The following is a 26,871-nucleotide window of genomic DNA, read 5'->3' as shown; positions in this document are numbered from 1 at the left end:
ATTTTTCTGCAACTTAATGGACAAATATTGATAGAGGGCTGTAAATGAACCGGTTCGTTTAATTATAAAAAAAATATAAAATAAATAAGTTTAAAGTATTGAGTTCCGTCTGTTAATATATATATAAATAGCATATAAATTTATCTGTTTATTTTATAGATTTTTTTATTTTTTAAATTTAGTAGTTATAATATGTGAAAAATGGAAGATAATATAAATAGAGTTTTAAAAAAGGTATTTTAGAAGAAAATTCTGAAGCAAAATGAAAATATCTTTTTATTATTATTATTTAGGATATATTTTTGGATAAAAAAAATTAAATTGTTTTCAGATAATTTTTTTTCAAAAAAAAAAAAAGTAAACGAAGTCAAAGACTCAGATATCTTGACTTCAAATATCTATTTATTAATATTCTTTTATGACTATAAATATTTATCGATTTACTTATTAACTGGAAAGTTAGTTTCGAAGTGTAATTCTTGCACGCTTCTTTTCTCCCCTTTTCTTGGTTGCAGAGGAAGAAGAACAGGACCTAGAGAGAATGGCGAATCTGCCCCCTAATCTCTCCCTTGGCGGTGCTTCGTTCGTCGGAGGCCCAGCCCCGCCCTCCCCCTCCGCCGCCTCCTCCGGTCAGCCCCCCAAGGACCGCAAGATTGCGTCCGCGGAGCAGCTCGTGTTGGACCTCTGTGATGCTGAGCTCAGGGAGAACGCCCTCCTTGATTTATCCAAGGTATTCTTCCCTCCAACCACTCCCCCATACCTCCTCGTCGAAAGCCCGTTCCTTGGATTAGCAGATCATGGTTACTGATTGAAATATTTGTTCAGGTTTTGTTGTGTAGGGAAAATTATGTGTGTGTTTTTTCGGGGAAGGAAGATTTTTTTTGGTTATAGTGGTCTTTGTGTTAATTTGGACACCGCTTGTCTGAGTAAGATGCATAATCTGTAGAATGCTTAGTATAGACATGGTACAAGGAATGTTCGACTGTATCTTCCTATAGTTGCTTTGTCAGATTCTGGAACAGGGCATTTCTGGAAGTATTTGCAACTACTAGAAAGGAAATGACGAACTCAGGGTGAAGCGGTCTAGGACAGTTTTAATTCTTGGTATCAAGGTTTTGAAAAGCGCGTACATTTTGCATGTGGTTAATCGAGACCATATCATATGGCTAACATTCATGTAATTGAACACTTGAATACGAGTATTTTACAAGTTTCCACATCAAAATATAGCTTTAAAGTGGTTTACAATCACAAGAACTATCCTTTGATGACAAGGAAAAGCATCATACAATCTCTCATCATATGAGAAGAGACTAGGACTAGTATTGCTTAGGATTTTTATTTTATTTGACTGAACCCAAATCAATTCAACTGATCCAGAGTTCTGATTTTTGGGTCTGTATATGTGGGCAGCATAAATCAACTTGTCTAGTATACTGAGCCCACTGTATGTGGGGGGCATAAGCTATATGCGGAGTCTCATGCTACATATGATTAAGTGGTCACTTAGGCCACCTTTTAATGCTTTTCTTGTAATTTAGGAATTTCCTATAATCCATTATCCTTTCTTAATGGACGGATTAGAAGTTTCCCTTTCTATCAACCTCCAAGTTTAAACATACGTTTTCATGCCTGTCAATTTAATTGATCATACATTATTCCAACCAATTTATTATTATGGCTGGTGTATTCATTTTTTGAATGGCCACTCATGTCTTTTTTTAGAGATCAGTTGAAACATTATAGGCAATCTTAAAACATATTATTATTGGTTTCTCTGGTCTAAACTTGGTTCAGATGAGTCTGTTTCTTGTATGAGAAAGTAATCAGCATACTCTTTGAAATTTTCCTTTCAGAAAAGGGATATATTTCAAGATTTAGCTCCATTATTGTGGCATTCTTATGGCACTATTGCAATACTTCTTCAGGTATGTATTGACCACATTTTTAGTATGTTGACATGCAAAATTGTGTTTGCGCAAGTTATTTTTGGATGGTTAAAATAGATCTTCATATGTGTAATGTCAATTCAATCCAGTATTGATGTTTTCATATTACTATATTTTCTCGCATCCATTCACCAATTGCTAGTTGCATAGAGGTATGGGATTTACGATTGTTTCAATGTCTAAAAGAGAACTAGTTTGTTAGATACTTCAATTGAATCGTGTTGTACTTGTAGTATTATATTATAATTGGGGATATGTTTTTGTTGATTTTTAAGTTTAAGCAATGAAGGGGAGCCTTGACACAATGGTAAAGTTGTTGTGTGACCTTGTGGTCACGGGTTTGAGTTGTGGAAACAACCTTTTGCAATATAAAGTAAGGTTGCATACAATAGACTTAATGTGGTCCGACTCTTCCCCAGGATCTAGCATTGGTAGAGCTTTGTGCATCAGACTACCCTCTTAAGTCTAAGTATTACTCTAGCAGCTATAAATTTCTGTTCAGATAGTATGTTAATCATTGTGATATTGGTTCTTTTTTCTAATTTGGTTGCTAGATATCACTTAAATTTGGTCTATTATCGATGACAATTTGTCAATATCTTCGCAGGAGATAGTTTCAATATATCCTGCACTTTCACCGCCAACATTGTCACCAGGAGCTTCAAATCGAGTTTGCAATGCCCTTGCTCTTCTCCAGGTTAGTTGTTCACCCATAACTACACCAAATCCTTTGTTTGAAAATCTTTATGTCTTGTTACATACAAGGAAACAAGAAGGGAAAGGAACGGATAGGAAGAAAAATTCATGGGAATGTGATTAGGAAATCTTTCCCTAATTTTGGTTTCCTTGGAGGGAAGGAATGAAAGAGAGAAACTCAAATTTCAAAATTTTATTTGTTAAAATTATAATATACTCATATATATAAAACCAAAATAGATACAAGGAAAAAATAGTTTCAAATTTTAATGAAACTATTTGCTAGTCTAATGCCCCTATGGTCTTCCAGAAGAGACTGGGATGGATGAAATTGTAATGAAAATACATGAAGAACTAATTGGTTGTTTATTTCTTTGTTTACATACCAGTTTTAGTGTTCACTCCAGATCATACACCCCAAAGCCAAGTAATGAAGGTTTTTCATTTTTCATTCCTTTATCACCATTCCCATGTAAACATACTATGATACTGATTTTCATTTTATAATTTTCTTATTCCTGATAGGCAGATGAGGTGGAAGATAGGATCATTATTTCATTACCTCTTTTGTAACTTGAGTGAGCTAGTACTTTAAGCGAGGTAGATTTTTATTGGTTCTCCCTCTCAGCCAAATAGCCCAGTTGAAAAAAACCAGACTCAATAGGAATTTTCTCTAACCAATTAGGTCTTAATCTTTCAGTCTTTGTCCGAATATTATTCAATCCCTAATGTGCATTATGCTTCAGTGATTTGTAATTGTTTAGATAGCTAAGGATCAAAATTTGCATAATAATGCACTAAAATTTGAAGCTCATTTTGGCTGAGCACAGAGCTGCAAAAAAAACTCCTTGAGACGAAGCTTTAGGAAATTAAGTCTTTAGTTTGAGAAATGCACATTTGACATTGCTTTGGTTTTGAAGTTTTCCATTGCTACACAAAATTTCAGAAGCTCACAGATTTAAATAAGATTTTCTTTGTAAAGATTAAGATTTTAATTCAACTGATGAATGCTATGTATAATTTTTTAGCTGAAGATGTTTTGTTTTGTACAAGTTGGTTAATATGATATTGCATAAGCATTAATTTCCTTCGGTGCTTTATTATTTGCTGAAAGCTAATCACTTTCCTTTAACATAATTTTCCAGTGTGTTGCATCACATCCGGATACACGGATTCTTTTTCTGAATGGTAAGTTGCTTATTATCACGAAGTTTTCATTAATTAATGTGTATGTTTGATTGTAACGTTTGATAATTTTATGATTTGATAAAAGGCTTGGTGGTCATATTGTCATAATTTTTGTTAGCATTTGTATCTACTGTTTGTATGATAATGTTAGGTTGATGATTCTATACAATAATGCCTATGCTTTCTTCATGGATTTGATTGTCATTTTCCCCCAAAATGGGTTCAAATCTGGTTACAACTGGAGTGAGATAACCAGGGAACTGTTAATGAATCTCCACCAAGCCAAATTTTCCTTAATCTGTGCACGGCAAATGGCTGCTCAAACAATACTGTAATATTGACCTTTAAGAAGACCCTTTTGAACCGATTACTAGATTAGTCAGGATATTTTTGCATTCATGATTGATTCATGCACATGAAGATTTAGGAAATGCTGCTTGCTCAGCGAAGCGACCTTCTGAGGTACTGACAATGAAGCAACCTTTTGAGCCAAAAAAGTTACAAGTACAATGTTATAATAGTTATCCTACTCACCTTTGAGATTTGACATAGAAAATTATATATGTAAATCTGCTCATTGCATTCTGTTCCTCTATTTCCTTCCGACTAATATTAGCTTTTGCACGCATAGTTTGCCGGATAAGTATTATCATTTGGATCAGCTTTGCTTTTTTTTAAGAATTGGTTTTTCTTGTTTCTGACCATCCATATTAAAAATAAAGATGGAAAATTATGAATTTGTAACACTTGAATGAAACGAGATGCAAGCATAAATAGCTACTCTACATGAAGATTTTTTATAATTTGGTGATATTGCATAGTAAAATGAACTGTTTTGTTTAGTTCTTTGGATACTATCACATTGTATGAACCTTTGGTGTTCTTATCTGAATCCATTTTAAATTGAGGTTCAAGGAAGTTCTTTTATGACCTGTTCCATCGTTGTTATATGATCACAATTATTTCCTTTTTATTTTTCTGTGGTTTAACGTGTTTATTTTTTGACAGCACATATACCTCTTTATCTGTATCCATTTTTGAATACAACAAGTAAGACAAGGCCATTCGAGTACTTGAGGCTTACCAGCTTGGGAGTAATTGGAGCACTTGTGAAGGTTAATATTTCATGAACTCTTTTACTATAGCTTTGTGCATGATTGACAATTGTCACGGAAATGAATATTGCATAGGCCACCAAACGAATGCTCGACAAATTTGATTTTCTATGGACTATATCATGTGGCTGGCTACCTTCACAATCTTGAGAGTAATCAATCAGATACTACAAATAACTTGGACAAATTGACATTGGTCATTGAACTATAGAAGTTTCGTCATAATTTTTTAACTTGATTGAGAACTAGGCAAAGGCAAGCTCATAGAAGGAAATATTCTCGAAAATGAAAGCAAACTTAATGATCAGAGTCATGCACCTAAATGTGTTACCAAAATGCTGAATTATCTGAAATCCATGGATGCTTGCAGCATAATTTGCCTGGCAAGATAAGAAATTTAATTTAAAAGACAGCTTTATATTATTTTGTAGATAAACTAGGTGAATATCTGTTATCTTCTTATTGATAGTGATGTTTTCCCCCTTTAATAATGTATTATTCTCTTATTTTTATATGTTCAAATAATGAATCACGAACATAGATTTCCTAACATTGTAGGTTGACGATACCGAGGTCATCAGCTTTCTTCTCCAGACTGAAATAATTCCTCTGTGTCTGCGCACCATGGAGATGGGGAGTGAGCTCTCAAAAACAGTGCGTGATATACAATTCCATTTTCGTATCTGTAATTCTGGACTTCACATTAGTTTTCTCCTGCTGCAACTATAGCAATTGCCATATCAAATGTATATGCTTATTGATTTGACCTTTTGCTTGTGTCTTCCTATGCCATCATCTTTATATCGAATCTAACTTAAACAATGTAGGGTTGCTCTTACTGGCAGATGGATGAATCTAAATTATTATCGTTGATAAAATTTTTGACCTTCTCGATCACTCAATATGCAACTCATTTCTAAGCTGTGATATCTGTTATTGTCCTTAAGTCATTTCTCGGTGGAAAATATTATTCTATCATCTAAGATAATTAATTTTTCTGCATCCATCTTTTATTAGGTGGCGACATTCATTGTTCAGAAGATCTTGTTGGATGATGTAGGCCTTCGCTATATTTGTGCTACTGCAGAGCGGTTCTTCGCTGTCGGCAGCGTTTTGGGCAACATGGTTGTGTCTCTGGCTGACCAACCTTCTACAAGGTTGCTTAAGCACATAATCAGATGTTACCTGAGGCTGTCGGATAATCAAAGGTCAGTTTTACAAACCATTAGGGGATTATTAACATCATGATTTTGTGTTTACTAATGACTGCTGCTCTTGTATCTCTGTTCCCCTTATTTGCAGGGCATGCGGAGCACTGCGTGGTTGTCTCCCGGAGATGCTGAAAGATGGAACATTCAACAACTGTCTTCGGGTAAGTGCTAGAAAAACTAAGTCATCCACAGAAAACACTCCTTGTGCATGAGTGAGCAAGTTTACAATTATTTTGAAAGCAATCCTTTATGTTCCTTCCATCAGCCTTAACCATGGCACTCTCTTATTTTGCAGGACGACCCAGCAACCCGTCGTTGGCTTACACAACTACTACACAATGTGTCCAACACTAACCTGGGGGCATCTCTTCAACAGGGAGGGTTTGATCACATGATGGGCAACTAGTATGGATTTCGTCACTCCTTTGTCGGTACGAGGGCCACTGTAGAGATCTTCATGTCGTAGGGTCTTAATTTATATTGACGGTTGTGTATTGTATTGTATTATATTGTATTGTACTGTACTTTAAGAACTAAGCAGCAAAGCAGCATGTTTTCATTTTGTTTACTCTTCCACGGTCGGGTGAAGGGACTTTTTCAGCTCGGAAGCCGAAAATGTAATGCTTGTGAAGTTCTGTTTAAGTCGAAACATTTTTTATTTTTCTTCATTGATTCATTATATTTAGAATCAAATTGAGCGTGAATAGTACTAATCTTTTTGTTCATGGAATGAGTAAATAAGAGTTCATGTTTTAACAAAATGCACTTTTTTAGTTTGTGGCGTATATATTATAAAACTTAATTATAATTTATATAACTAGCTAATAACTCGCTGGAATAGCTCAGTTGGTTAGAGCGTGTGGCTGTTAACCACAAGGTCGGAGGTTCAAGCCCTCCTTCTAGCGACAAATTTTTTAATTTGCTCCACAATTTATTTTATTTTTACATCTATTAAAAGATGTAAGGATAAAAATCAAAATAATTTAATTAAGGACATACTGTTCTAAAAAAAAACCAAAAGAACATCCTAGCTACTATACAAAATTTTAACTAAAATATTTTAGATGGAAATAGTTATAAGCAAAGTGGATACAAATGGTTGACACTATAGTTAAATTTTCAATATTAAAACTTTCACGACTAATATTAGTAATTTATCTATATAAATATATAATATATTTGTTATAAAAAATGATAATTCTTATTAGTCCCATTCGTTATTTCTGAGATGATCGATTCAATCTTATAGAAGTTTTTCATCGATCATCAGGATAAATCAGGAAACACACGTAGTGGTTAGCCAAAAAATCCAACAATATTTGATTGCGTTCCCCATTTAGAGGAAATTTTTTTACAAATACACTATAGTTAGGGATTAGACTGTGAACGCTTAAGTGATAATTTAGATGTTCTACCGATATCATAATCCCAGAGATAATATATTTGTTATAATAGAGGATTAATTTGATTGTTAATTAATAAATCATTATATTTATCATTTTTACTAGTTCTCTTTAAATAAATCATGTCGTCTAACAAATAATACAATCCCTATCATCCTTTAAGGTAAAAGGTATTTTTTAAAGTTAACATTAGTTGAAAATAATGTTATAATAATATTGAATACATAAAAGAAATTATTGAAGATAATAGAAAAACAAGTATCATTTTACAAAATAATAAAATCTTGTACATTGAAAATGAACTTTATATTAGTAAATCCAAAATGCACTTTATATTAGTAAATCCAGTACAAATTTTCTTAGCTCCGTCGAAATAGATATTATATCGAAATATTAAATGAAAATAATATTGAATATCTTTATATTATATTTAACTGGAAGTATATAAAAAAATTACGTGTACTCTCTTCTTGGATATATTGTAAAATAATAAAAATAGTTGAGACAAATATAATAATAAATTAGAAGTTTATTGACACGTTCAGTTTCATATTATGACGATTTAGTCATCTTAATATGTGAAGAAGAATAAATAATTCACTTATTCTTCCTTTAAGAATTAGAAGATTTTTTTATATAATAATCTTTTGATGTATAACTTATTTAAAGGCAAACTAATTATAAACTAATTATAAGACCTGCTTGTAAAGGTTGATGTTGATACTCTAATTTTCTTGAAAACGATTTATAGGGAGATATTTGTAGACCTCTCCATCACATATAATTATGTCCCGAGTGTTTACTTGAATATGGAGAGTTCATGCTCTCACAGTCTCACTCCCGTCAAAAAATAATTTTTCTTTGTGTTTTGAGTTTTATTTTTTGGTAAATTCGCAGTAAGTTATGGTCAAAAGACTAATTGAAATGACCAAGAAATAGATGCAATACCGAGGTATCTAAATATAAAATATGGACGTCATGGGTCAAAAGAGAAAGAGAGCTACTTAAGTTAACAATGTAATAATAATATAATATTGAAAAGTTGTCTTCAAGAAACGGGAATTGGTAAACAAGTTTATACTTATATCTATTACTCGAATTTATTACATCTAATTCACACAATAATAAATTTTATCATTAAGACTTTCCTTCATCAAAATTAAATTAATTGATATTTTTTTTAAAAAAATTAGTAATTAAAATGTATATTAATAATATTACAATAATTTATTACTCTTAAATTAGTTAACTTAAAATATTTTTATTTTTTAAATTTTATTAGGATTTGACGTAAGATAGTGCTATGATTATGTCTGGGGCCTCAAGAATAGTTGAGTATGGTCTTAACACTGTCTAATGCAACAAAATTGCTATTCCTATAATTTTGTTGGAAAATTGGTTTAGAATACAAATTCTGACAGAATTATGAGCTCCACACTAATTGGTTCTTAGCTATCTACCCCATATATATCATACTCTGAGTTGGTTTCATATGCATTATTATTCATGAACCAAATAAATAATTAAATATAACTCTATGCATTGTAACTTTCAAATTTGATGTCAAAACACTGATAAAAATTTTTGTATCTTAGAACTTGTAAAACTGATGTTTAATATAAATCATCAGTGGTGGATCCAGGAATTCAAGTATGGAAGAGCAGATTACGATAAACAAGGGACGATATCCTCCATCTCCACCGGTGGAACCCTATAATACTAGGGGTTCCACCGCCGACAAGGGGGGCGACCGCCGATGCCGCCCCCCACTGGATCCGCCCCTGCAAATCATCATCTTATTTAACAACGGATAGTACTTAATCCCTGGAATATGTCTATTATATAATTTTTAATTATGAGAATAAGGTATGAATACTCAAACTTGATCAAAACAAAGAATCAACTATGAGAATAACCTGCAAGACAAGCAGAATGTCTTTGAGCACTAGCCTCTTGCTTTGCGAAGAGGTGGGCTTCTTTTGTAACCTCCTGTTCTTGCTCAACCTGTATCAATATCTTCAAAAGGCAAACCTGTTAGCTTAGATAACAAATAATTAATTATAAGGAACAATGTGAAAGGATATAAACATATATCAAGTATCATGAAACAAGGCATGATATTTATCAAGCATTGAACAATGTAACCTTCTCTGCTAGAGCCTAGTGTTAACTTGACCATATCATGCTTAGTGGCAATGAGAAGCGTTGGCTTCGGTATGGAATGAAATAAGCATATGTTCAAACAATTAATGCAATTTGATAAAGTTCCGCTGGTGCACTTTTCATTAGAAATTACACATTATATTTACAGAAAGTATATTGTATAGAAGATGATGAAAGATATTAGCCATTCCATTCAAAATTAAAATTGATTATTTAATTCTTAAAAATAATGATATTTGTCTCATAACATAATGAGAATATTCAAAGAATTTCCAATTTGAAGTCCTGATAATGTTTGGATGTGAGACTATGCACCTTTATTAGATACCACTTGCCAATTTGCAGAAAGTCTAGTGTTGTCATTGTTGAGGACTAGCAATCCTTTCACTCAGAATCCCATTATTAAATTTCAAATATATTGTTATTTATTAGATATCAGATTGCTAAAGCATTTTTTCACCAAAGAAGAAAAAGAGTATTGTTAAGATTTGACAATCTAGTAAGTACTCAAAAACTGATTAAGAGTACTTTGTTTTTCATCTTGTGAAAAAAGTATTTTAAGAAATGCAAAATCACTCCAAGTATTTCAAGCACTTTTACAGTAGAGAATTTTGAAAAGGGATAAAGACGAGAGAGAGAGGATATTAATGTTCCTTGATTGTGAAAAATATATGCTAAAAATATACTTGAGACAAGGAAGATACGAGAGCGACTAAATAGGGAGAGATAGAGAGAAATAAGAAGCAACAAAATTTTCTTTATCTCAAAGAAGGTAGGAAGATAAGGCATTAGATTTTGTCTCATACAAGAAGTTGGAAGAGAAAGATCTAGGGAGGTAGAGTTCACTTGTCTTCAGATGTCATTGCCTATATAACAGGCCAATCCATATTCAGACAACTGAAGTTTGTAAAATGGTTTTGAATAAAGTACTTATGATCAGCACAAAAAAAGAAATAATTGCTTTAGTAATGCTAAACAAATTTTGAAGTCGCCTAAATATGGAATATTTTTTTTATAGCATGGATAGTTTAAATTCTAGGATTCTATAAAGTGAGCACCCAAGCAACCAGTTTCTTGTCCATTGTCTCAAGAGGCCCTTGTGTTAGTAATGGCCAGTTAGAATTGTTAAGGCAACTAATATTGATGAATTCAGGAGCATGTGTGCATACATGGGGACCCTTCTTGAAAGTGACAACAGTCTAAGAATGTAAAGGAGAAATCAACAAGACATCAAGAAACCGTGGCACGCCACGTATTACTTTTGCATTCAAAAGACATCTATTGTCTTGCTTCACCATCTCTATTAATGTAGTCTCCAACTCTTCCACTCCATAAATGAAAAATAAAAGAAAGAAAGAACAAGCAGAAATTTAGACTCCATAAAAGCAACAATGAATTAGATTTGCAAAGGTTCTTTCAGGTTGCATTAGTAGATCACATTTGACTTGACATGAAGCTAAGATTCTCTAGATGGTTTCAGAGTCTTGCATTTTAAGGATAAACTAGCAGCTGCAATAATTTAATAGGGAAAGGGAATATCTAAATACTAATTAGTTTATAAACACAGACATGAGGTGGCAGATCTTTTCTCCTGAAGCAATCTACATAGTGCCACCTTTAGATAAATGATTCTAAATAATTCCAGGATGCTATGGTACTCGATATATGATTAAAGTGGTGTATTTTCAAATTGGGTACTTGGGTTCATTGGGTCAAAAGTAACTGTAATAATTCTTATTTTAAAAGATGGATTGCATATCTATTTGCAATCCTTTGCTCTTCATTAGGTATAAGATCTTAGGTAAACCATCAAGATGGTATATGTAACATACCTTCAGTAACTACTACTACAGTTGAAGGTAAATGGTATTAGATATACTCTTTCCAGAGATTGTATACATAGTAAGAATGGTGCAGAAAATTAAAATTGCAAAGTTGGTCAACTTCTGAGATTCAGAAACTAGCAGATCCATTTTCTTCAGTTTAATTACTTCTCTCTTTCTAAACTGATTTACTATATTCCTAATTCTCTCAAAATTAGAGTTCTGCATAGTTATCTTTCTTCTCGTACACTTTGACATGAAAAAACATCAAGAAAAACAGACATAGATGAAGAATATATTTTCATCATCTAATGTCTATTCCTGATATGAAAATATACGTGGGCAATACTTGGAAAAGAAAAGGAGTATAGCAATATCTATCTAATTGACCGGATCAAATAAGTATCAAATTAACAAGATAAAAAAAACACAAAACATTAACAAATTATATCAAACGTATGCATTTATATTGTAACAGTATATATCTATAAATGATATAATATTTTGTCATCACAAAAGAGTTGAGTATGCTCAAGTACTAAGCTAATCCAACAACAAAAATAGAAGTTAAAGTTGTCTTCCTATAACATCTAACTCTTATATGTGCTATATATCCTATTTATACAAAATACATCAAACTAAAAACCATCGTAGCTAGGATCGGCAATCTCATTGCAAAGTTCTCTTTGTATACCCAAGCAATGACATACAAGATAAATCCCACTGTAAAAATAACTATCTTACTGACATATGCTGATCTTCTAGTGTTGCCTACAAAACATTATTATTTATTAACAAGATAAAAAAATATAATCAATTACTTAATTTATTAAAAAAATTGAAGAAAATATATATTACCTTCCTAGGACTTCAGTAATAGAATTTCCTTTAAATCATTCAGTACTTTATCGTTTTGAATTCTTTCCTAAGTGGTTCATCATTATTAACCAGATAAATAAATATAGCTACTTAATTTAAAAAAAAAAACATTAAAAAAAAGATATATTACCTTTCTCAGACTTGGGTAAGAAATTTTTCTTTAGATCATTCAGTTCCAATTTCAATATCGCTTTGAATTCTTCATTCGATTAATTCGGTTAATTTTATATAATTTTTAATTATTTTTTAAATAAATTTTGTTAATTCGGTATTAACCGAAATAACTGATTTTTAATTTGATTCGGTTAATTCAGTTTTAATAAAATTTTGATTTGAGTCGGTTAACAAATATTAAATCAGTTTTTGATTAATTCGATTAATTTATGGTTAACATTAACCTAATGCTTACCCCGATTTTCAATGTAAGTGGTTCGTCATCTGATTCTATCGGCTTAAGTTATAAAGAATAAGTATTCTAAAAAAATGAGAGAAATTAAAAATTTAGATAGTCACGTTGAGGAAGCACCGATTCAGATGATACCACTGCCATTCGGGATTCCTTAATCTCTGTGATCTCTTGAACCACCACTGAGGACTCCTCGATCTATGTGATCTCTATACAAGGGATCGAGTAGGATGTCGTACTTGATAAATAAAGGAGAAGAAATTAGAAAATACAAGAACGCAATAAATAAGGGTAACAAATAAGGTAACAGAGGAGGCACCTCCGGAGAGGTTCACAACCAGGAGCTCCTTTTGTTCGATGACGAGCCTTGCTCCTTGGACGAGAAAGGAAAGCTCTCCGCCATAAACTGGATCAGAAAAATGGAGTTCGAAACTGATCTTGGAGAAAAATGGAGGGAAGAGGTGATAGTTTGGGTTTTTATAAGAAAAAAAAACATTTGAAAATAAAGTAAGATGGGTCCATCTTGATATTTAACAACAGAGAAGGTATAGTTTTGAGTAATATGAAAAATAATTATTTTTATGTTGTACCATTTTTCGAATGTGATCTATTAGTCTACTACTATGTTCTCATCAAGTGTATTCTACTCATTTTCCTTTTGAAGTATATCGTTTCATGATTCTAGTTAAATGCTAATTATCAGTTATCAAGATATACTTTATTATTTATCTTTTTCACTAAATTTATTTTTTACCATGTAAAATGACTCCTAATTCTATATTAGATAGTTACACATGCATATATTTGGAACTGAATTGATTAATATATATATATATATATATATATATATATATATATATATATATATATATATATATATATAGTTGATGAAACAATGATCTATGTTTATGCCAAAGGATTTGATACTTTTATGAATATATTGCATTCATTTTTTTTATTGATTCTTCTATATTCATGTTCCAACAAATCCCAACAGTGCTGAGAGACTACCACCTAGGGTCCTTGCGCCTGAATCAGATTTTTATATACTTAGATTATGGGAAAACCCAAATGAGATAGGTAGTTTCTTTAACTTAAACTTATTTTTTTGGTAATAAATTTGTGACACACACCATTCATATATATATACATATATCAAAGTTTTGGTAAGTAAACAAGAGAACCATTGAGGGTATGCCTGAAGAAGCTCTGAGTTCTTTCTCTTTTGCAACTCTTGTAACAACAAATATTAGTTTGCACCGTCAAATTATTCCTCATATATACTATTAACTAATCTGCGAAATTATTGCTCTAAACTGTATAACTTGTAAGAAATGCACAATTTTTTTTTGAATTATTTTCATAGTTTCTTGGTGCATAGCTGACAGCGAGTTTGATCATTGACATCTATGAAATTATGAATCTTTGATTGGATTAAATGACTGGTACATATTCTAACTGCCTAAAAATATATATTATTAGATTTTTCATCCATTTGATGTATCATCATATTTTTTTTAGGCATGAACATCATAAATTTGCCCTGTATTCTCTTCGAGCATCAACAGTATATTCTATATTCAGGGTCAACACAAATATAACCATGTGCATGTAATGACATGATTGATTTTTTTTTCTTTTACGATATATAGATCAATTTGATAACTTCTAGCAGACACATATAGCATTCACTGTTGGATATGATAAAAAAAAATAATATCAATGATGCAGTTTAAAAGGTGAATAGTTAATTATTAAGTACGGTTCTAGTAAGTGGCTCTGAATAAGCATTAGTTATTTATTTTTTGCTAACTTTGTTAAAATATTTAGATAACCTAATATGATTTTTCATTGAAAAGTAAAAGTGGCATGGTTGCTTAGCTTAGTTATGTTTAGTATATATATGCTACTCTACTTCTATGTACATTAGTCATCACATCCTTTGGTTTCAAAATTATTGCATATTAATGGGTCATGATCATAATTATTACATATATCAGTGCAGACTACCATGTGAGAATCACTTTTAGGTATATTAAATTATTCAAGAAGCATGACCTAGAGATTTCGCAGCCTGGTTTAAAGCCGAACAATGGTCTAACTTTGCAAATGACCAAGAGAAGAAGTGATCGTGAAGTCCATAAATAAGCTTTTGAAGTACTATTTTATGATTCATCTTGTCCGAAAGTCGAGAAGGTGAATATTGAAGACGTGATACTCTTGTTGATCTCCAAGGGACTTGCACCTGTCTGCAACACAAGCAGCGTCAATGTCGAGCCAGGGAAGGGATCCCCGGCGATGCCCCTCCGATGCTCAAGTCAGGCGAAGTAAGAAGCAAAGGGCACTGTAACGCAACTATAGAGATCACGAGAAAAGCATATCTCCGCCGATGTCTGGACCTCCCTTTATATAGGGCTCTTGTATCATGGGTGCACGCTTTTTAAAGTGGACACGCAATCCCAAGCTTTCTTTGAAGAGACATGTAAGTAAAGTGTCCCTGACATGGTACCTTGATGGGCCGAGCATGTCTCTGAAGTGACAGTGGAAGCTTCCCCCGTACGATCTTCTGTCTGACCATGCCGCCCGTCTGTGACATTAACTCCCAAAAGGATGTCGAAGGATATCCTGTTGTGTCTGTTGCTCAGCCAAACGGAATGGTTGCTCGGGTGAAAGTCCCCTGTTCCAGTGTCGTCCGTTGCTGAGTCGAGCTAGGTGGCCGCTCACCTGGAGTCTCCATTGTTTGGCTGATGAATGTACTATTTGGCCGAGCGGGGTAGCCGCTCGGCTGATACTTCCATTGTCTGGTTGCACGTGTACCTAGATCGAACGGGATATAGCCGTTCGGTTGTAGTAGCGTTGCCCGCGTGTGGTTTGCTCGGCCATGACTCTACTCTGCTGATCTAGACATTGATGTAAGGCCGAGCGGGGTAGCCGCTCGGCCTGCTTCTGCAGACACTTGGCGTTCATTCCTATCTTGAGCGTCTTAGCTCAGCTGATGGACGAGATAGTAGTGATGTCGGATCGAGCCTTTCATGTTTTGGTCGGGCGAACCACTCACCTGCCCAACCAGTGATAGTGGGGCGTTACGTTGATTGTCTTGATTTTGACTTCCATTATGACGAAGACCTTTTTCAAGATGGACCCCTTCTTATCATCGCATCACATGACCTTCTTTCATCACCGCATCAATGATTATTATATTTTTGCAAGTGTCTCTGAAAATTATGACTTTGTTCTTTGTCTAACTAGATTTGTAGAGATAATGACAACTGTATTATATTCTCTAAGATGCATGGAGATGTGTCTGGTATATGATTCAGGTAATGCGGGGTATCCTCATTGTTTGCTAACATTTACAATTTGCTAAACTCTTGCGAATCATCGAAATCAATATCACCTTGCAGAATAGCGCATTATTCTCACTTCCTACAGGAATAATGCAGTAAGAATATGTTGTCAACCTCCTCTTCTACTACTTCTTTTCGTCCTTCCAATGCCATCTCCTCATTCTCATTACTCCAGTGCCGGATTCATTTGTTCGGCCTTGACTGCACTTGATGATTAGGCCTTTGGATCATCAGAAACATTGATGCTCAGTTGCATAATCTGATAGTACAGACTACTGCTTGAGCCCGATACTTCAGCCTTGCTTTAACTTCATCAGGATCGTCTCCTAGTAACACGGGAACACATTAAGTAACCATTTCGTCCATTTACCACTAAAAATGAAAATGAATTTTTTTCTTTTTTCCTTATTGGTCGGTCAATTTGGCTCTCTAGTTATTTGATTTTTGTTCGGTTTCCATTTGAAAATTTTCTCATCGGGTCTGATTTAAAAATTGGTTTATAAACTGACAAATGGAATCGTGTGACTGTTTTACTAGCTGTTTGTTGTCAAAGTATTCATGATAAACTTAAACTTGACAGTCCTTAAGTTCTCATTTTTATTCATTCAATATAAGATAAATCAAAGATATTTAGGAACGGTTCATAAATAAAATTCTCTAATAATTTGATTATAATTTTATCCTTTAGCTTTTCTGTTTAAATATATACAAATGTAATAGAAAAAAATAATAAATCCAACTAATCCTGACAAATTTTTTTTATTAAACACTAGACTATGCAAACATATTAGAGCTGCATATTTATTTACGATGCTATTTGAATTTAGAATTAGGGTTTAAACTTTCAATTACTAAGGGGGCATTTGGTTTAGGGGAATAAGAGTGAGGAATGAGAATGAGAATCACTGATTGTCATTGTTAATGTTTGGATTATAGGAATAGGAATACAAATAAGGAAATGAATCTTTGAAATTGGGTAATAACTTATTCCCATGTGCCTCCCCTTCAATGAGTCATTACCCTATTTTCATCAATCAAAATATTCTTTTATTCCAAAAATACCCTTGACCTAAAACTAAAATTTTCTCCCTTAATATCAAATATCAAAATATATTTATTTATTTATTTCTTTCATATCACTTCTCTCTCCTCGTTCTCTCTCATCATATTTTCTCTCTCATCATTTTATCACACTTTCTCTCTCCTTAACCTCTCTTATCACACTCTATTTCCTCTTTTTTTCTCATTACACTTTCTCTCTTATCATACTTTTTCTCTCATCAATCTCTTCCATCGCACTCTCTTCCTTCTTTTTTTCTTATCATACTTTCTCTCTCCTCAATCTCTCCCATCACACTTTTTTTTTTCTGATAACACTTTCGCTCTCATCATACTTTCTCTCTCCTCAATCTCTCTTATCACACTCTCTCTTTTTTTTCCTCAACACACTTTCTCTCTCATCATACTTTCTCCTTCATCATACTTTCTCTCTCCTCAATCTCTCCCATCACACTCACGGTTCTCTTTTTTTCTCTTCATACTTTCTCTCTCCTCAATCTCTCTCATCACACTCTCTCTCCTCATTTTTTCTCATTACATTTTCTCTCTTTTCATCCTCTCCCATCATACTCTAGCTCTCTCACATCATATTTTCTCTCTCATCTTCTCTCATCATGCTCTCTCCTATCACACTCTCTTTTCTCATTTTCTCTTATCATACTTTCTCTCTCTTCATTTTTTCTCATCACACTTTCTCTCGTATCATACTTTCTCTCTCATCATTCTCTTTCATCATATTTTTCTCTCACATCTATTTTTTTTTCTTATTTTCCTTTAAGGGTAAAAAAGGAAATTTTGATTTATTCCGATAGAAAATATACAACTAATCAAACATTACTTTTAAGAGTGATATCCATATTCATACTCATTCTCATTTCTTAATACAATAATTCTCATTCCGATTCCTATTTCTAGAAAAGAACCAAACGTCCCCTAAGACTCTTCTTAGTTCTGATTGTAGAAACCATATCTAATCTGGGTTAATCAATTTGCAAACCGATTCACTTGTCAAGGCGATTGTCAAGGCGATCTGGCTCGGTTTGAATTCCGCTTGTTACATTTTTGACTTTAAAAAATTCGGAATATTTTTTTTAATCAGAATCTATTTTTTATATTTATTTTGTTAAAAATTATGTCTGTAAAGTAAATTATTTCTGTAAAAATATTTAGATATTTTTTCATAAAAATTTTTAGTCTAATCTATATACTTTCGTTGAACGTTAAGAAAATTTTTAGAATTTTTTCATTATTCTTCGATTACTTCTGCATCTTTCCTTTTCCTCGTCCACTCGCCTCGTTCGATCGAATTCAACGGCGCCACGGATTCCCTTCCCTCCGCTGCGCCTCCCGAGGCCGTCGCCCTCAAGCTCAGAGGATATTTCGAGCTGGCCAAGGAGGAGATTGACATGGCCGTCCGGCCCGAGGAGTGGGACTTCGCAGTTCGCAGACGACGCCATCGCCCACTACCGAAACGCGCAGCGCGTCATGCTCGAGGCTAAGGCCGTTCGAGTCCCTGATGCCCTCTCTTTTGAGGTCGGTCATTCGAAGGGATTTATTGGTCCAATGCGATTAAAGGTTTTACTGCAGGCGCTATCGCAGAGGACAGACAATCCTTTTTATGGAAAGCAAATCGATTGTGAATGCTTCTTTCTAGAACGTCTTTTCCTTGTTTTCCTAGAAAACTAACTATTTGCTTTTCTTCTTTCGCATGATAAGCTGCGCCGTCCACTAAGGTATGCATCTCCTACTTGAATTGTGAGTAATTTCTCAACTATGAAGTCAATTTGAATGCATTCAAGCACCATCATTACTTATTCAATTGAACCATATCATTCTCTGGTGCAATTTGAGAGATGGATGTTAGATTCTTGCGTCCTATGACTTATCTAGCGATTTGCAAAGCTGCTGTATATTGTTTTAGTCTCTTCTCTAACTTTATATGCTGCTGTTGAGAACTGAATAGGAGTGCTTAATATTTTTAATTTTCCTTTCAGGTATTCAAAGGTTTTTGCTTGCTAAAATAATCTGGTTTTGAGATTCTAAATTGTCACAGGAGTTCTTTGTTTTGTTGTTGGGTTCAACAATAGCTGCTGAATATGATCAAGAAATTGAGGGTTTTGGAAATATCATCAGAACCAATTGAATCTACCGTTTTGCAAATAATGATGGAATCAGTAGTGTATCCTAGAAGCACATTAGTACACACGTTACCCATTAAGAAACAGGAACCATCACTAGAGAAAAAAAACTCTATATCTAGGCCTTTTCCTTTTCTTTATATAGATCTACAATATCTTGTTTGGAGCGCCTTTTTATTGTCTTCAACTAAACAATGGAGAATCTAAAGATATTTGTAGAATTTCTTATTCCTCAATGCAAGAGAAATGAGAATGTGAACAAGGATCATTTTTAGCACATGATTTAATCTTGAAGAGGTTATAGACTAGTCGTAACGGTTGAAAAGTATGCTGCCAGATGCTGCCATTGACTTGTGTCTAAGCATTTTGGCCACTTGGTATGGATCCTACCTATATGTATTTTAGTAAAAAAAAAAGGTGTTTTGTGCCAAGCGTACCAAGGATTTGATGAGTTCTTCAAGCATTAAGCTGGGTGATTATAACACTCTGAGTTAATGATTTAATCCAAACTAAGGGTGCAAGGTATCTGGATTATTTTTAAGGCCTAAATGAGTTAATCAACTGCGGAATAAGGTTTATGGGTCACCTGGTTCAAATGTATCCAATTAGTGTCTCCCTATGTGTATGAATCTATCATTAAAGCAGTGCCCTACCCTATGCATTGTCTTTCAGCAAAGCTGCAACTGCATCCTCATCTTTCAGGCTGAAACATGGTGTTTACAATCAATGTTGCTGCCTTGATAAGCATGCTGTTAGTGCACGATACTTTGGTCAAGGATGGAAAAGATGCTAACTCTTACATACCATGATCTAGATGGAACACTAATTACATTTTAACCTTAACACTCATGTATTATAATTAAAGAAAAAATCGTTCCCCACTTTGATCCCCTAAATACATTCTCATGTAGTGGCACTTATGTATTCAGCCTGAATCATTATTCCTCACAGTATTGTCTTTATTTAGGATCATCTCAAACTAAGAAATAGGATCATTATATAGCTTAGGATGTGATATATCTCGGTTCATGTCTTTAATTTAATCTTTATTCCAGTTCACATTTGATTCTACTCTTCTAGGGGCATGTAAGTTGAAGATTCATAAATACTGTTTGTTTTTTCTGCATGGGATGCATAAAAAGTATGATACGCATTTTTCTATATATAAAATGTTGGTTTTCTATTGTATTCCTTTGACAAGAATCTCCCATGTTTCCTTTCTCTCAATTGCCATTGTATGTAACTTTGTAGACCTACCCAAGCACTGTCATGTCTAGGGTGCCCACTGCATGGAAAGCTACAAAAAACTTGCCTAGTCAGAAGATTGATATTGAAAACTCAAAGCCTGTATCCAAAAATCAGGATTCCCATCTGGTTGAAATGATTAACACTGCAATAGTGGACAGAAGCCCTGCTTTTAAATGGAATGATACTAGTATGAAACTCAAAGCTCTTAAACAATGTAGGGTTGCTCTCACTGACAGAGGGATGAATCTAAATTCTTAGCGTCGATAAATTTTTGACCTTGTCGATCATTCAATATGTAACTCATCATTTCTAAGCGGTGATATCTGTTATTGTCCTTGAGTCATTTCTGGGTGGAAAATATTATTCTTCATCTAAGATAATTAATTTTTCTGCATCCATCTTTTATTAGGTGGCGACATTCATTGTTCAGAAGATCTTGTTGGACGATGTAGGCCTTCGCCATATTTGTGCTTCTGCAGAGCGGTTCTTCGCTGTCGGCAGCGTTTTGGGCAACATGGTTGCGTCTCTGGCTGACCAACCTTCTACAAGGCTGCTTAAGCACATAATCAGATGTTACCTGAGGCTGTCGGATAATCAAAGGTCTGTTTTACAAACCATTAGTGGATTATTAACTTCATGATTTTGTGTTTACTAATGACTGCTGCTCTTGTATCTTTGTTCCCCTTATTTGCAGGGCATGCGGAGCACTGTGCGGTTGTCTCCCGGAGATGCTGAAGGATGGAACATTCAACAACTGTCTTCGGGTAAGTGCTAGAAAAACTAAGTCATCCACAGGAAACACTCCTTGTGCATGAGTGAGCAAGTTAACAGTTATTTTGAAAGCTTATGCTATTAGCAAATGATCAAATCCAATCCTTTATGTTCCTTCCATCAGCCTTAACCATGGCGCTCTCTTATTTTGCAGGATGACCCAGCAACTCGTCGTTGGCTTACATAACTACTACACAATGTGTCCAACACTAACCTAGGGGCATCTCTTCAACAGGGAGGGTTCGATCACCTGATGGGCAACTAGTATGGATTTCATCACTCCTTGTAGGGCCATTGCAGAGATCATGTCGTAGGTTCTTAATTTATATTGACTGTTGTATGTATTGTATTGTATTTATTGTACTTTAAATACTAAGCCATAAAGCAGCATGTTTTCATTTTGTTTACTCTTCCACGGTCGGGTGATGAAGGGACTCTTTCAGCTCAGAAGCCTGTATAGTTCTTGATTCGTTCCAAGACTCATGAAAATGGAATGCTTGTGAAGTTCTATTTAAGGCGATTTTTTTTTCTTCATTAATTCATTATATTTAGAATCAAATTGAGCGCGAATAGTACTAATCTTTTTGTTCATGCGATGAGTAAATATGGGTTCATTTTTGAACAAAATGCACCTTTTAAAAATAGATATGCTTCTTTTAATTCGTATTATGGCATAGAATATTTAAAAATAATTAAAATAAACATAATAGATGTTCGAATCACGCTGGAATAGCTCAGTTGGTTAGAGCGTGTGGCTGTTAACCACAAGGTCGGAGGTTCAAGCCCTCCTTCTAGCGTTTTTCCTATTTTATTACACCATTGATTCGATTTTTTACATCTCTTAGATGGTCAGGATTAAAATAAAATTTTTTTATTAGGATATACTATTCTAAAAAAAAGACCATTCTAGCTACTATACAAAAATTAAATTAAAATATTTTAGATTGTAATTGATACGGTGCGTTTTTTTTAAAAATATTTTATTCCACAATTTATTTGATTTTTTACATCTCTTAACTGATGGTAAGGATTAAAATCAAAAGAATTTTATTAGGTTATACTGTTCTAAAAAAAAATACCAAAGAGCCTACTATACAAAATTTTAATTAAAACATTTTAGATTGTAATTGATACCGTGAATAATGCAGACTCTTTGGGTTGAGTCAAAAGTCCTAGAGGTCGGCTTGACACAGCAGTCAAAGTCAAAAAAATGATCACCCTTCAAGACTAGCGCAGTTGATTACTTTGGCCTAGAGATAGTCTACCGGACCAATGGCCAACCGAACTGATAGTCGATCGGACTAAGGGTCCGGCCAGACGCAGATCCATGTAGCATTGCTAAAACTTCAAGCTGAATCATTCGACAGAGACCATCTTAGTTCTAATTCAGAAATAATATAATTAACTAGCTTGACTGAGTACTCCTATCGATCAGATATATGTTCGATCGGACGTACTGGACACCTGGTCCACCCGAGCTCTCTGTCTCAGTAAAGAAGCCGAGTGAATACCGAGTCACCGACTGCATTCATCAAGGCCAACTTGGCGGCTCTTCCGAGTGATGACCGATCGGACTACATTAAGGACTCGGTCAGCTTGCTAGGTAAGCATATTGTGGGCCCCGTAGTCCAACAACCTAATATTCTTTTTTAGCATTTTGTATCAGGGATGACAAAGAATATTCTGCATGCAAGCTGCATATTTGAAACTTCCAACCTGTCAATTGTAGAGATTGCGATTTCATTTTGGGAAAGGTGTCAAGGCCTATCTATGGTCTGTCCTTTTTTAAAAATATTTTAGAATTCGTGCATAGATATAACAATAACACTATAAAATGGAGTCTCCATCTACAGATGGAAGTACGCGATGCTATGCGATTACACACACTTATTTGCTACTGTTCATTTACTATTCATCATCTTTAAACTGTGCATCGGGATCTCTTCCCTGATGCAATTTCTAACGCTCCTTTTGGCGTGCAGGACAACGAGGAGTCTTCGTTTGGTCAACATCAGAGCCACCTTCCCAGCTATATAACCACCTTCACCATTTTTGAATAGGATCATATTTGACGTCGTCTGTAGAAACTTCACCTGTATTTGAAACTTGAAGATGGATCACCTGTATTTGAAACTTGAAGATGGATGAGACATGACGACTCACCACCGTAACTCTGACACAAGAAGATTTATAACTATTGATAATTGCCCGAGCGACAAAGATAATGCAACAACAAGAAGCGGCGACTGAGTGCCCTTTGCCGAATGACCACGTAATATCTATGACCGACCATTAAGTCGATCGAGTGATCCAAGTGGAAGGTCCGATTGCATTCCAATTGATCCACCCTCCCTTGGTTGCCTTCCCGCAAATACTTGTGCAGTCGACCAGCCTTCCACCCATCTCCCCATCACCAAGCGTTGTTCTGAACACCCTTGCACTAAAAAAAATAGTGTTTTAGAATAGGTATTTTACCAGCGGTTTTACAACCGCATTAAAAATATGAAGATATCAAACCGTTTATCGAAACACCGCTTCAATAGAAATGGTTTAGAAGCGTTTCAATATAACTGCTTCTAATTATCATATATTGAAGCAGTTACATTAATCACTTCTACATGTTATTTTTTTGAAGCGGGCGAATGTTAGCTAGAGCCCTAGAGCCAATCATTTGATGATTGTATTTTGGACTTATTGTATCATATTCTATATATAAATAAAGGCATTTGGTTTTTGATTATTATACTTACTTGTATTGGTGCCAAATAAACTAAGTATAATAACGTCTTTGAGTAGAAGGTTCTTACCTATATCAATCGGTTAGCTGAACCGATAGTGAGATGATATAGGGAACACTACTCTAAATCATTCCTAGTCGAGTATTAACATTCAGGGACAATGTTAATGCAATAAGACTAGCATGTAGGTCAACTCGATGACTTGATCTCACAAGTCATGGATATGGAGATATCAAGTTGACACATGGGTATGCATTGGAGAATGTATACTGAATGACCCGCCATGAGAAATTATCATGGATCGTTATATGAGTGTCATATACTTTCTCATGTGGCTATTAGTATGACTACTAGTCCTTAGACCTGAAGTCACCATGGATCCCTACATAAGGAGTTATGTACTTTGGTTTCGTCAAACGTCACCCGTAACTGGGTGGACTATAAAGGCAATTACTGGATATGTAATGAATTATGCAGAGGGATGTGAGTGATGTAGATGGGATCTATCTCTCCTATATGACGGGAGCGACATCGATATTCTTGATAGAGTGAGACCACGAAGTGCATGGCTATGCCCAAATGAGTCAATATAGGATATTGAGCTCATTTGATTGAGTGAGTCTACTTGGAGTTCAAGATTTAGATTGATTAGAGGATGACACGGTCTATGCCTCACATTGATCAATCTAGATGTCTAGGATAGAAGGACACTTGTCATATTTTGCGAGGAGTCACAATTAGTAGTCACAAGGTGATGTTGGATCTCAACATTCTTGTAACTTGGGTAGTAATGATGTGTTGCTAGATACCGCTCATTACTTATGCTCCTAAATGAGTTTAGGGGCATTGCCAACGTTACAAGAACCTATAGGGTCACACACTAAGGGCAATTAGATGGAGATTAGGTTCATTTGATGAACCTAAATAATTAGGTTCATATGATGAACCAAATTGGATTAAGAGTAATCCAAAGTAGGCTAATTGAGTTGGACTCAATTTGGTTCATGTGTTAAGTGAGTCTAATTTGGACTTAGACTCATTTAATTAATTTAATTCAATGAATGGAGATTCATTAAATTAAAATTGACTTGAACCAATGGTTAGATTAGATCAACCAAGGGAGAGAAATGGTCAAGTTTGACTTGACTTAAGTAGGAAGATGAAGAGTCAAGTTTTGACTTGACTTTGACTTGACCAATGCCACATCATCAAAGCTTCTTCATTTGGTCAAGTTTGACTTGACCAAATGCCACCTCATGGAATGAAAATGGTTTCGCGGCCGGAAAAACCCAACAGCGAAACCACTCTTAAAACATCACACGTTTCTAATAAGGTAGAAAATACATGTTTAGAAGCAGTTGCTAAGACCGGCCCTATAGATTACTTATAGAAGCGGTTACAACCATCCTAAAAGCATAATATTTTTTTAGAAATAGGAACGGAAGGATTCTAACTCTGTCATTTACAACTCTCATATTTCATCAGTCCAATCGGCCATCCACCATGTCCACTGTTACTAGGAATTGATTTTGCCATTTTTTTTTATAATCTCTCAACTTATTTGAGTGATCAGTTATTTTCTTTCAAAAAAACTTGGAAACATGGTCGGCATTATTTTTTTTTAAAAAAAAACTATGAAAATAAAAAGTTAATTCTAATAGTCATAACTAGTATTAGAATAATAATAGTTATTTTTTTTAAAGTCATAACTAGTATTTAATTCTAATAGTTTTAAAAACTTAATAATAATAATAATAATAGCAGTAGTAGTAGTAGTAGTTATTATTATTATAGCCACAAAATTAGTTTCAACAAAAAAATCAGAATTAAGTTGTATTATTCACCTATGCTTTAATCACTTAGTAGTATATCTACAAAATCAACTTGTTTTTTCTATGTAAACATATGTTACATATCTTAATTAGGAGTGTAAAAGATCTTAGCCGGTTCAAAAATATTTAATTAATCAAATTCAAGTTTAATTTGAACATGTCGGAATTTATTTTTAGTCGAATTCGAGTTCAAATTATATCATTCGATAGCTCGTAAATTTTGATATTTTATTAATATAAATATATATTAAATAAATAGATTTCGAATATTTTGAGTATTTATTTTTGTATAATAGTTCGAATAGCTCGTGAATATGTTCAAATATTTTGAGTTGAACTCAAATCTAAACCTGATTCAAATCGAACTCGAATAAAAAATTTTAAAATTTTCGAGCATAAGCATGCATATATCTATATCGACCTGAATTTGAGCTTTAGAGTTTTCATCGCTTGATTAAGTTCGTTTATACCCCTAATCTGAATATAGAGATAATTATAAAATAAGTTGTCGGGTACAATAATTAACAGAGAGCAATCGAGCTGTGGTGCTTGAGCTTAGCATATATATATATATATATATATATATATATATATATATATATATATATATATATATATATAAAATTAAATATTATATTTTTTTAATATTATTAAAGCGCCAAATAAAAAACATATTTTGAGTATATTTATCAGGCCACAATGAGGTGCTGCGCGCCTTCTATGGTATTGTAAATATATATTAACAATGATATAAAATGCACTTAACTTTTTATGTTGTTAACTATTGGTTGTAGTTTTTCTTTTCATTTATTTTGTAGTTTGGAATGTGTGAATTAGTAATATAAGTTTTATTTTTTCATTCAATTTAAATTTTGTTTGTTAGAATTTGTTGGATGAGGTTGTGC

The 26,871-nt window shown here is 33.8% G+C and overlaps 1 protein-coding gene and 2 non-coding genes across 4 annotated transcripts; all 3 read left to right on the top strand.

Annotated features, from left to right (window-relative positions):
* Positions 1-463: 463 nt before the first annotated feature.
* Positions 464-21,809, top strand: LOC122020611 (CCR4-NOT transcription complex subunit 9-like). 2 transcript variants are annotated; one of them, XM_042578613.1, is made up of 9 exons: positions 464-730; positions 1,857-1,928; positions 2,557-2,646; positions 3,791-3,833; positions 4,842-4,948; positions 5,507-5,602; positions 21,035-21,225; positions 21,320-21,389; positions 21,551-21,809. In XM_042578613.1, the coding sequence occupies exons 1-9, from the start codon at positions 542-544 to the stop codon at positions 21,581-21,583; spliced, it is 891 nt and encodes a 296-aa protein (XP_042434547.1). In that variant the 5' UTR covers positions 464-541; the 3' UTR covers positions 21,584-21,809. The 2 variants fall into 2 exon arrangements, with proteins under 2 accessions (XP_042434547.1, XP_042434546.1); XM_042578612.1 differs by lacking the exons at positions 21,035-21,225; positions 21,320-21,389; positions 21,551-21,809 and adding exons at positions 5,966-6,156; positions 6,251-6,320; positions 6,455-6,827 and having other exon boundaries at positions 475-730.
* On the top strand, positions 6,991-7,064 carry TRNAN-GUU. The gene has a single exon. It is a non-coding gene; the product is annotated as a tRNA-Asn (tRNA).
* Positions 21,810-22,119: 310 nt separating the features above from the next.
* On the top strand, positions 22,120-22,193 carry TRNAN-GUU. The gene has a single exon. It is a non-coding gene; the product is annotated as a tRNA-Asn (tRNA).
* Positions 22,194-26,871: the final 4,678 nt, after the last annotated feature.

This window comes from Zingiber officinale, chromosome 9A, assembly GCF_018446385.1.
Source record: "Zingiber officinale cultivar Zhangliang chromosome 9A, Zo_v1.1, whole genome shotgun sequence".
Classification (NCBI taxonomy): Eukaryota; Viridiplantae; Streptophyta; class Magnoliopsida; order Zingiberales; family Zingiberaceae; genus Zingiber; species Zingiber officinale.
Note: the sequence above shows the minus strand (reverse complement) of the source record. Positions and strands in the feature narration are given on the sequence as shown.